The sequence below is a fragment of the Molossus molossus genome, unplaced genomic scaffold, assembly GCF_014108415.1.
Source record: "Molossus molossus isolate mMolMol1 unplaced genomic scaffold, mMolMol1.p scaffold_m16_p_20, whole genome shotgun sequence".
Lineage (NCBI taxonomy): Eukaryota > Metazoa > Chordata > Mammalia > Chiroptera > Molossidae > Molossus > Molossus molossus.
In genome coordinates, this window is record NW_023425356.1 from 45,650,141 (window position 1) to 45,662,026 (window position 11,886).

General features: G+C 53.1%; 1 protein-coding gene across 1 annotated transcript; it reads left to right on the forward strand.

Annotated features, from left to right (window-relative positions):
• The first annotated feature begins 319 nt into the window (after positions 1–319).
• Positions 320–11,784, forward strand: CLEC20A (C-type lectin domain containing 20A). The gene is made up of 6 exons (XM_036271999.1): positions 320–713; positions 2,047–2,112; positions 3,051–3,416; positions 9,034–9,150; positions 9,898–9,983; positions 11,704–11,784. Exons 1-6 carry the CDS (start codon positions 320–322, stop codon positions 11,782–11,784), a joined length of 1,110 nt encoding a protein of 369 aa, XP_036127892.1.
• Positions 11,785–11,886: the final 102 nt, after the last annotated feature.

Here is an 11,886-nt window from a genome sequence, read left to right on the forward strand (position 1 = left end):
GACAAACTGGCGCACCCGACACCTATCCTAGGGCTGTCGGGATTCAGCCAGCTACGGGCTCGTCGTGAGTGTCGGGAAACACTGTGTGTTGCTGCTGCACACCGACAAAGGTGCACTGCAGCACGTAGGCAGGGCACCTACCCAGCGTGGCACAGCCGAGGCAGCTGGCAAAGGGAAGAGGGAGACGAGGGACTGAGGGAGGCCACTCCTTCAGGCTGAGAAAGTAGCTTGTGAAAAGGCCCAGCGGCAGCGCTGTGGGCAACGGGAGGGCCAGCTGTGGGCTGGGGAAGCTGCCTGTGGTGTGGCTGGAAGTGGCCGAATGGTGACAGCCTCTCTTGCCCCAGCCCTGCAGCTGGTGAGCAATGGCAAGACCTTCCTGAGGGTGGAGGAGGAGCTGAGCTGGCTGGACGCCCTGCGGTACTGCCGGGGGCACCACACGGACCTGGCCGACCTGCAGAGCATGAACAGAGTGAGCAGCGTGAAGACGCTCTACGACCTCACCAGCAGCACCGAGGCGTGGATCGGCCTCTTCTTCAACGTGCGCATCGGCGGCCTGAGCTGGTCCAGCGGCTCCAGCTTCAGCGCCCCGGTGTGGAGCTTGCTGCCCAGCTTCCAGGAGGGCCTCTGTGCCACGCTGTACTCCACCGTGTCCATCCTCCCCAACCTGGGCGCCGCCCCGTGCACGGCTCAGAAGCCCTTCATCTGCTACGAGGGTGTGTTCACAGCCACGCTCTGGGGTTCTGGGCCGGGTCCGCTTTCCTAGGACGAGTGTCTTCGTCCCGTCCCGCCGGCTGCGCTCCTCTCCACGGCCGCGCTGTCTCTCTCTGTCCCTCATTTCCAGGGTCCATCAGAGAAACGAGTGGGAATCAGGGCAGAGAAAGAGCAAAATCTGTCACTTTGTCCCTTCCTTCGGCCGCTGAAAGATTTAGGGGGAGAGAAAAAAGGAAGGGAGGAAGAAGGCAAAGGACAGGATGGGGATCCTTGTGCAGAAAGGAGAGCGGAGTTCAAGGTCACTCGCCTTCTCACAGAGCACGGGGAGGTTCTGTCTCACGGGGCGGGGGTGTGGGGTGCAGCCAGCTCTCTGGGGCATCTGTGCAGCACATGTGCTCAGTGACATGGTGCCAGCCATCCTTGCCCCGGGCTGCCCTCTGCCCAGGGCCTGTTCCTCTGACCTTTGTCCGAGATCACCTGGGGGGTGGCTAAAGGCCAGACAGCACTTTCCTGCTGAAAACTGCCTGTTTCTGCTCTTCTCTCAATCGGCCAAGGCCCAGCCCAACTCTAGGGGCCCAGAGGATCAACCTGATGAGTCCCCAGTTCTCCACCATGCCTGTCACAGGGCCTTGAAAGGTAGCCCACTGTGGCCTGGGTTTGACCTAGGATTCCGAATGCATTGGGAGTGGGGGGCTAGGATGGGAGCCTGTCCGAGGAAGGGAGTGTGAGGTGCTTTCCCACACCCCTCTGCTGGCTAGGACTCCCCCCTCTCTCCCCATCTCTGCCGGCCACCCGCCCGCACACCCCTCTTCCCAGGGGTCTGCCCACCTACAGCTGTTCCCTACACAATGAACTTCTGAACATGCAAATCAGACACTTTGCTTAACTGCATTCACTAGGTCCCCTTGGCACTCAGAACCGCACCCTTTGGTAGCCACCTGGCCCTGCTCCATCTCTGCCCTCCGTTCCCCTCCCCTCAGCCTCACTGGCTGGTTTCTGCGCTCGACACCAGGCGGCCCCCCCCACCTCGGGTCCTGGCCTTTGCCTGGCTGCGGTCCTCCTTCGCCCCTCCACCAGGCGGGCTCCTCGCGTCCTCTCTGAGAAAGGAGACTGCGCTTCTCCTTTCTGCTCTTTCCCGGGGCCACACTAGTATCTGCCCCACAGTAGGAGCTCAGTAGTCATGTTTACTGAATAAAAGTAAGTAGGAACAAAGGAGTCTGTCTAACCTGGAGCTAGGCTCCTCCCAACTTCCGCTGGGCAGTTCCTGGGCCTGCAGAGGGCCCCAGGGAGCCCCGCTCTGACCCCCCGAGCTGGAGGCCTGTTTCTGTTTTCCAGACCCTGACAAGGTGCAGCAGAACCTCGAGGAGCCTGCTCTCAGCCTGACCACCTCTCCAGAGCCAGGTACACGGCCAGGAGCCCCGCCTTCTCCACCAGAACCAGCTGGCAGGGTCACCCATCTGGGTTCCCCCTCCCCCCACCTGGCTGAGGGCTCCCCCGGCTTGGCGGCCCCAGGCTGAAACCCCTGCAGAGAGTCAACGCCTTAACTATGAAACGGACCCAGAGGGGCAGGTGACGTGATCAAGGTCTCCAGCCAGACCGAGGAGGGGCCCAGGCTGCACCCCAGCTCTCTGCCCCCCCTCAGCGGCTTGGGATGGGGCGTGGGTGGCACTTCCTCAGAGCCCAGGCCTGTCCATCTGGTGAGGGGTGTTTCCTCTCTGGGTATCACTGGGAGTAAAAAAAAAACCTGTTTTTCTTCGTGTTTGGTATAGAGAAATTCTACGACAAAGGAAATACATTCCTCTGTCTCCCTGTCTGATGGAGCCGGTTTTCTGCACGTTTAGAGTATGGAGTTGTGGGGTGACATGAGTTTGCCGAGGCGGGCACACTGGCCTGTGCCCCTCGTCTTGCCACGCAAGGTGGCATACGTTTGGACAAGTCATGACCTCCTGGAGCCCTTCTTGTCCCCTCTCTACAGTGGAGTCAGCACATCCACTTCCCGGGGTTCTGTGCAGAGCTTAGATGATGTGCCCACGGGCGCTGCTCGGGGCTGGCGAGTACCAGGTGCTCAGTGGAGGGCAGCTTTAACAATCAGTTTAGATAGGGAAAATGAGGGCGATGTCAGGCAAATCCTGATGGGCTTTGGCGCCCGGTATGTGTTAGAGTTAGGAGGGCCCCCTTTGAATCTGAGGAGGTGACTCCCCATTCTGCACCCAGGATGGGACTCTCAGTTCTACAGACGGGCGTTTCCCTTCTCCGGGCCCGGAACCGATCCCTCAGGTGGTTCCCAAACGTCCACTGCTTAGAATCGCAGCTGTGTGCTCTCTGTTCTTTGCCCCCAGCGGTGGTCCAGATGGGCAGACTGACCTTCAAGCGGTTTGACCAGGGAACGACGTGGCTGTCGGCCCTGCTGTACTGCCGTACCCACCACACGGACCTGGCCGACCTGCAGACGGTGACCGACGAGGCGGGCAAGGAGGCCCTGAAGTCCATCACCAGCGAGACCGAGGCCTGGATTGGCCTCTACTTCAATGCGGCCTCTGGGTCCCTGAGCTGGTCCAGCGACTTGGGTGCCAGTATCCCCACCTGGCTGCAGGTGCCCAAGTTCGGGGCAGGGCTGTGTGCTGGGCTCCGCACCTACGTCCGCTACGCGCCTAGAGTTTCTTCAGTGGCCTGCTATTCCCTGCAACCCTTCATCTGCTTCTACGGTGAGTGGCAGTGCTCCCTGGCCCACGAGGCCACGAGGGAGCGGGAACGGGTGTTCTTGGCAGCAGCAGGCACTGAGCATAGACCTAAGCAGGCGCTCCTAGTCCGAGGGCAACTGAGTTTTGGAGCAGCATTTGTCTTAATTCTGGGAGCTCTCTGACGAGTGGACCAGGCCCCACCCAGCCTCAGGACATTAGCAGTTGGCAACAGAAATTAGTCACTGGGCAATGAAACGGCTCAAAGCATGGGCTTCGGAATCAGACGGACTTTACCCGCGTCTCTGAGCCTCCTTTTCATCTGGAAAACACATTAAACGAAATGGTACCGATGACCCGCCTCGTGGGGGGGCTCTGAAGACTGAATGAGGATGTACATAAAGGACCTCGCCGAGCCCCTGGCGCAGAGTAAGCAGGTATCAGCGATTGTCATGGTTACGGTCACTGAAGGCACAGAGCCGGGGGCCACCTGGTTATCTGATCTTGTGTGTCGGAGGACCCTCAGCAGCAGGCCTCTCTGGTCTGCTTGCTCCTTCCCTCCTTCCTTCCTTTTTGGTAACAGCTTCATTGTGATATAATTCACATACCTTAAAATTCACTCTTTCAAAGTGTCCGACGCAGTGGGTTTTAGCACATTCACAGGATTGTCCAATCAGCATGACCTCATCTTAGGACATTCTCATCAGCACAAAGGAAACTCCTTATTCTGTGCAATAGCGACCACGGCTCCTCCCGTGCAGAGCTGTGGTGGGGCTGAAGCTGTGGTGGGGGTACAACCCCGGGGCCTGGGCCCAGCAGTGCCCGCTGGGGGACCGCTGTGCCCCTCAGTCACCCTCCGTCTTCACTTGCAGACCCCTCTGTCGGACACCGGAAGTCAGCATCACTCCCTCAGCTCCTCGGAGCTCCCTCCTCAAAAGTGACCGTGGGGGTGACGTCCACACCAGGTACACTCCCGCTTTCTGCTCTGTCCGGGTGCTGACCCGTCTCGGCGGGCTCCTGGGCTCTCCAGGGCCTGGGAAGCGGAGAGGGCGTCCTGACAGCCGCACAAGGGGTGGGTCCCATGGGTCCTCCCAGGTGGCAGCTCAGCCTCCAGGGGCCTTTCAGGCGAAGCCAGTGGCTCAGGCTTTCCGGCTCCTGAGCCCGGCTGGGCAGGAGGAGCATCGTGCGCCCCACGCCGAGTGGGCAGCCACACAGCAGGCCGCACGCCCGGGGGCTGCTGGGAGCCGGCCAGGGCCCGGACCACGTGCCCACCCGCCCTGGAAGCTGGGGCTTGGGGATCCCACCCTGGCCCAACCCTACTGAACAGCTCCCCCTTCTGGGAACCCCAGCCCCAGCTTCCATGGCAGGTGGGGAGGTTGAGGCTGGGCGGGTGGGGATGTGCTGGGCCACAGTCCCCACCCCTGGCTGCATGCCAGTCCACTCTGCAGGGCATTCTGCCAAGCCAGAGCCAGCTCACCCTCCCTCCTCGTGGATCATAATTTAGGGTGGGCCATCTAGGGGAGACACTCCACTTGGCTGCAGGAGGCCGAATGTTGCAATGTTGCTCTACTACCTACCGTGTGGCCTCTGGCAAGTTTTCTAACCTCTCAGAACTTCGTTTCCCTCATCTGTAAACTGAAGGACGACGCCATTGCCATGCGGTATGTTTCAGTGGGCATTTGGCAGATAATAAAGGTAGCCAACACCATTTTAATCTCAGCTCACTAGTTAAATGACTAGTGATTCATTCATCACCTGCCTCTGTCCTTACCTATCGGATGGACAGGGCTGGCCTCATTTTCATCTTGTTAATTATAAACGACTGCGAATGACCCCAATCCTGAATTAGTGAGACTGCAGAATCCCTCCAGCAGGGGCTGTTTCATCTGCCTGGAGACGGACAGAGGAGCGGTGTCTCGCTTCCCGAGACCATCAGAAATAGGTGTTTTCCGATGGTCTTGGGTGACCCCTGTGAAAGGGTCGTTCGACCCCCAGGTTGAGAACCGCTACCTTAGGCTGTCAAATAAAAAAATGTCAATAGCCAACACAACACAACGCAACAATTTTGAATGAATCAAAATTATACCTATTTTTTTTTTGTCAGAGGTGCTGCAGAATTTCAGGAATTAGTGTGTGCGCCACGAGGTGGAAAGGGCTGGAAAGTACTGCTGTGGGCTGCCTGCCCACGGGCCACTTGGTAGCCACCAGCTGAGAGGGGGAGGAGGAGAACGAGACCGCGGCCACATCCACCCAACTTCCATCACAGTGTATTGTCATAACGGTTTCATTGGACTATTTAGTATCCATCTCTTAATGTGCTCACTTTACCAATTAAACTTCACCCTGGAATGCACGCACAGGCGCATCTGTAGGGTTTGGTACTATCCACGGTTTCGGGCATCCACAGAGGAAACTGGAGCATCTCCCCCAGGGATTTCTACTTACCACGGTGATTAGACAAGAGGTAGAAGGTTCTTCTGGGCACAGAGATCAGCATGGGCAGACAGGTGGATGTGCAAGTGTGTGCTTTGGGAATGACAAGCCGCCTGAGGTGACCGGGGAGTAAGCCACATTTTGGGGAAGAGGTGGCCGGGGTGGGTGGGAAGAGGGAGACTTCCTGCAGCCAGGGCTGGAGCCATCAGAGGTGTTTAGCAGAACGCTCAGATCTGTGGTTAGTAGAAGCAAGGGGGTTACGATGACAAGGACCAGTGACCGCATTTGGACGCTAAAGGAAAAGGCGATTCAGCACTGTGCACGCAGCCAGTCACAGCAGTGTCGAAAGGAAACATCGACACACTGGCGGGAACGTGTGAACATGTTCATAGCGGTGATAGTCGGGTGATGAGAGGGGAGTGTTCCTGGGTTTTGCAGATTCACTCATTTCATTAAAGGAATTTGCAGGGCTTCGGGTGGGGAAGGAGGTCATTTGGGGAGGAGGCCGACCCAGAGAGGAGACAGGAAGGTCTGTGTGCGGATGGGTAAGTGGACTGAGGGCCAGGTCGGGAGCACCAGAACGAGAAGAGACATGAGGGAATTGATTTTACTTGTTTGTTTGTTTTCCTTTATTGATTTCAGAGAGAGAGAGAGAGAGGAAGTGAGAGGGAGAGAGAGATGGAAACAGCGATGAGAGAGAACATCGACTGGCCGCCTCCCGCATGCCCCCCACTGGGGATCAGGCCCACAACCTGGGCATGTGCCCTGACCAGGAATCGAACTGGCGACCTCTTCGTGCAGGGTCGACGCTCAGCCACTCAGCCACACCGGCCGGACGATTTTACTTGCTACGCATGTGACGTTAACTGAAGAACGATGAACACAAACACGCTCAGCTTTGTTCTTTGTCACAGAAATGCAAATCAAACGGAAGATGCATTTTGTTTTCGATGGATTTTGTTTACTTACCGGTTGGGAAGATTTAAAAGGTGCTAGAGCTGATGAGAAGGGGAAAATCAGCAACCTCAGACACTGGGTGGGGAAGTAACCTGGTGCTGCCCTCCTGGCGAAGATGTGATGGGCACACGCTTCTGTGCAGAGGTTCTACTCGTGGGCATTTATTAAGAAAACAACCGCACAAGGCGCACACACATACACGCATCCTCCACACCAGGGCTGTTGGTTGCAGCATTGATTGTTGCACTGAAAAACTGGAGGCAATCTGATGTCCACTGAAAGTAAGTTGGCTAAATAAGTTCTGGTACATTTGATGAAATACTGCACAGCCTTTAACGAGAATAAGGTAAAGATTTAAATGTGACTCGTGAATCCATGAAAATCCTAGAAGAAAATGTAGGCAATAAAATTTCACATATCACACTCAGACTTTTCACTGATACAATGCCTACGGCAAGAGAAACAAAGGAAAAATTAATGCATGGGACGACATCAAACTAAAAAGCTTCTGCCCAGTAAAAGAAACAAGCATCGAAATGGAAAGGGAACCCACTGTATGGGGGAGCATGATTGCCAACGATACACCAGATAAGGGGTTAATCTCCAAAATATATAGAGTGCTCATACAATTCAACAAAAGGAAGACAAAGAACCCAATTAAAAAATAGGCCGAGGACCTAAATAGACACCTCTCCAAACAGGACATACAGATGGCCAAGAGACATGAAAAAATGCTCAATGTCACTAATCATCAGAGAGATGCAAATTAAAACGACTATGAGGTATCACCTCACACCTGCCAGAATGGCTGCCATCAACAAATCATCAAACGACAAGAGCTGGCGAGGGTGTGGAGAAAAGGGGACTCTAGTGCACTGCTGGTGGGAATGCAGACTGGTGCAGCCACTATGGAAAACAACATGGTGTTACCGCCAAGAATTAAAAATTGAACTGCCATTTGACCCAATGATCCCACTTCTAGGAATATACCCTAAGAAGCCTGAAACACCAATCAGAAAGAATATATGTACCCCTATGTTCATAGCAGCACTTTTTATAATTGATAAGATCTGGAAACAACCCAACTGTCCATCAATAGATGAGTCGATAAAAAAGCTGTGGTACATATACACCATGGAGTACTATGCAGCTGTAAGAAAGAAAGATCTGTTATCCTTGGAGACGACATGGAAGGACCTGAAGAGCATTATGCTAAGCGAAATAAGCCAGAGAAAGTATTTGAGCTCACTTACTTGTGGAATATAATGACTAAAATAAGCTGATGAACAAAATAGACCCAGAGACATGGAAGTAGGGTACAGACTGACAAACCTCAGAAGAGGGGGACGGCGGGGAGGGAAGAAATAAACCACAGAACGTATATGCATGTGTGCGTAACCAATGGACATAGACAATAATGCGGGGGGTGGGGTAGGATCAGGAGGAGGGTGTCAATGGGGGAAAAAGGAGAAACATCTATAACAAAAGCAAATGAATAAAAAAAAGTGTATATTGCAATAAACTTAAAAAAAAAATAAAAAGATAAGGTAGATCTTTACACATTCAAGTTTTAAAAATTCAAGTTAATAGTGGTTGTCCCTGGGTCTGAGGAGGGATACTTTTGCTTAAATATTTTACAATAATACACCATAAAAGCAATATGGTTATTTCCATATTTGAAATAAAAAGGCAACTGCAAGGCACTGGCTGGACTTTGGTGACTGAATAGGAGAGCAAGTGACAGGGAGTAAGAGAGGAGTTGAGGGTACCTGGGGTCTCTGGCTGGTGCCTCAGCTGATGGGCAGCCATACAGGGCAGAGGAGGTTGCGGGGGGAGGCTTGGTTCTGAGATACTTTGACAATATGACTTGATGGAGATGTTGGGGGTCCCTGGTGCCATGGCAGGGCTCCGTGTGGCTGGCAGACAACATTAGGGGACTGGGCCTCTTCGGGTAGGAACTACCAACAGAAGACATTTGCTACTGAGTAGACGTAACACTGCACTAGCCCCACAAATCCTGTAGCGGGGCACTTTGTGAGAGAGGGTGGTTAGCAACTCAAGGGCTGGAACGCCAGCCCGCGGGAGGAAGTCAAGGGCTGCCAGGGGCTAAGCTTCCCACACCAGCGGTTTCTGCAGCCACTGTGTGCACGGCGGTGGCTGCCCAAGCCCACCTCCCAGCTCGGGGCAGACACCCACCTCAGACCGCCTTGCTCCTGGCTGTCTTTGCAGCGACTCCTTCCTTTCCCTCCTGCAGCTGTGCCCAATGAAGGACGTGGCACTGACGCGAGAGACGCCGCTTCTGCCACTCAGGCCCAACACGGGAGCACGTCTACCCAGCCGTCGCAAGGAAAAGCCCCAGCACCTGAATCAGGTACCTGCTTCTGGTCACCGAGTTCCCACTCGTAGCGGGTTGGACCTGGGCAGCCACTCCTTCGCACAGGGGACTCAAGACCTTCGGATGAAAGGCAGCGTGGAATGCTGGGAGGTCTAGGACAGCTGGAGGAGGAGCAAGGGTGAGGACCCTCCAGTTACCCCTGCCTGCCGGGAAAGCCGAGGGTGCACCTCGCTTCGGAACCTCCCATTTCTCACCTGCAAGAGGGGTGCGGTAGCAACCACCTGCCTACCTCCAGGGCTGCTGCCAACACCCAGGGACACCGTGATGGACTTGAGAAACTACAAAGGGCTACACACATATCGGTCGTCCTGTGATGCGCTGGTAGTTCTGTGACGATTGCAGGGGCTGACGGCCAGAGGCCGAGTTGTTTGTAGGCTCAGAGCACTTAGTGTTTCCTGGGCCGTTACCAATGGGAGCCCAGGGAGGGGTGTGTATGTCCAGCATGGTGTACAGCGTCTACTTAATAGTTACGAAGAAGTAGGAGGAAAATACAGAAAGGAAAATAACTGCCTGATGGGGGAGGAGAGCCGGCATTACCCCACGACACAAGACTTTCCTTTCAGCCCCTAGTTGGTTGGCCCTAATTGCAGACGAGCAGTCTCTTGTTCAGTTTCTTCTCCATGTTTGAAATCCTAAATCACGTGTACCACCTGCTAAGAATTTGAAGTTTTCAAACGGCAGTAAGATCACTGTCCCCCAAACAGGTAGCACTTTCTCTTTCAGGGCAACCCTTTGGCATCCTGAAGGCAGATTTTACCATCCCAGCTGCGATGGACCCAGAAGATATGAAAGACCAGTTTCTGAGTGAGGTGAGCCTTCTGCCACTTCTGATTTTGATCAGTTAGATGACTTGACAATACTGTCGAAACCAACGCAGGGAGAGGGACAGCTTTGGAAAGTCAGCTCCTGTGTTCCCACTACCATCACCTGGGCACATGGTGACAGGTTGGTTCATGTGTTGAGAGCTTTTCAGATATTTTTCTTACTCTAGCCAACAACTTTCCTGAGCTCTTAAAAATAAAATGAAGGCAGCACACTCAGAAGGACCTGAATTTAGGTCTTGGCTTTCCGCTTCCTAGTTGTGTGACCTTGGGCAAGTACCTTCATCTTTCTGCGTCTCGGTTTCTTTGTGAATTAGGAACTACAGTACCTAACTCAAATGGTTGGCACTATGATGAAATGGTCCAGTGCCTAGCAAACTGGCACAGAGTACGTGCTCAATAAACATAAACATAAGCCATTATTACCATGATCAACATTATTATTGTTCTAAATATACATTCTTTCCAGGCTCCATTCCCCCACACCTTGTTCTTATGTGGGGTGAAAGACTGTCAAGAGGAAGAATTATTCCTAAATATTATGACAAAAGCCTCAAGCTGATTTCAAATATGGCCTAAGGGCACCTATGTCAGTTATATCACACACTCATATGATGCCAGAGCCAGAGAGTGCCTTGTGTGTCCTCTAGCCAAAATCACAAACAAGGAAACAGATTGGCATTTATCTGGTAGTTTATTGCAATTTACTCACAGACCAAAGAAAGAGCACCCTGGCCATTTAAATCTTACAAACTCAAGTTTCTAGAAAGAACGGTGGGGTGCGTGTGCGCACATGCACGCCTGCCAGGGAACGGGGGAGGGAACAGATTTCAGTGCATTTTGCTATTGAAGGAAGAACAGGTGCAAAAGATGCAATTCAGCATCTGATACATTTTTTTTTTTTTAAAGTAAAAGTCCAAGTAATAACATTGCAGTGCTGAGTATCAGGTCTATAAAACTCAAGGATTTTGGGGGGAGACCAAACCAGAAACCATCTACCTTCTGTTCTAAATGAAAACCAATAATAGGAAGATTGGGGTCCAGATGGGGAATTCTGTCTCCTGGTCACCTTTGTTGGAATGTATCTATCCCACATTAGTGGAGAGAACTTCCATCTCACAGATTCAGAGAAGGAACTGGTGGGACAAGCTTGTGCCCGGGGAAGGTAGAACACACATTATTAGTTCTAGCAGCATTTAACATTCCAAATAGAAGGCAAACTGTAGCCAACTTGTCCCGGTCCCAGGGACAAGGACAGAGAAACATGTCACAGACACTCACGTATTCAGTGCTCCAGAGGGACTAGTGGCTGGTAACCCTGGCTGAGGTTAGAATCCCTGGGGAAGCTCAGGAAAAGCCTGGCCCCTGTCCTGAGATTCTGCTGAGCTGTTCAGTGGTGGAGGTCAAAGGCACTCCTCCTCTTTAAGTTCTGCAGTGATTCTGATGAACGGTCCGGATTGAGAATCACCGATTAGGCCATTTGTTTGAGCTTCCTTTGTCCTCAGACTTTCTCTTTTTTTGGCTGGGGGGGTGGGGGTGGGCAACAAAATTGATTTAGGTGCCTTCTCATTGGTGATGGTGCTGATGACAAAAGGCAGGCAGCTGGAGGGAGACTGAGAACAATAAAGGGTATAGAGGTGGGCAGTTTAGGGCAGAGACAACAAGGCCACACACAGTATGAACAGTTTCTCTCTTTTTGACGTTTCAGATCCAAGAAGTCTTACAGCGAACGTTGGGCCACGAGCAATTCAGATTGAGGTGGATTGGCTTCGAAGTAAACAAAAAATAGCTCACGTCTTCTCTGGGTTTCGAGTGAATTTTCATTTTTTAATTCCAAGTAGCTCAGAATGAGAAATAACTCCAGATGCATGAAGAGGCTCACTGTGGAGCT

Excerpts from the sequence above, each read along its gene's own strand:
- CLEC20A (XM_036271999.1), top strand. The coding sequence starts at position 320 with ATGGTGACAGCCTCTCTTGCCCCAGCCCTGCAGCTGGTGAGCAATGGC. Across the intron at positions 2,113-3,050 it reads GACCACCTCTCCAGAGCCAG|CGGTGGTCCAGATGGGCAGA; the intron begins GTACACGGCCAG and ends CTTTGCCCCCAG. Across the intron at positions 3,417-9,033 it reads ACCCTTCATCTGCTTCTACG|CTGTGCCCAATGAAGGACGT; the intron begins GTGAGTGGCAGT and ends TCCCTCCTGCAG.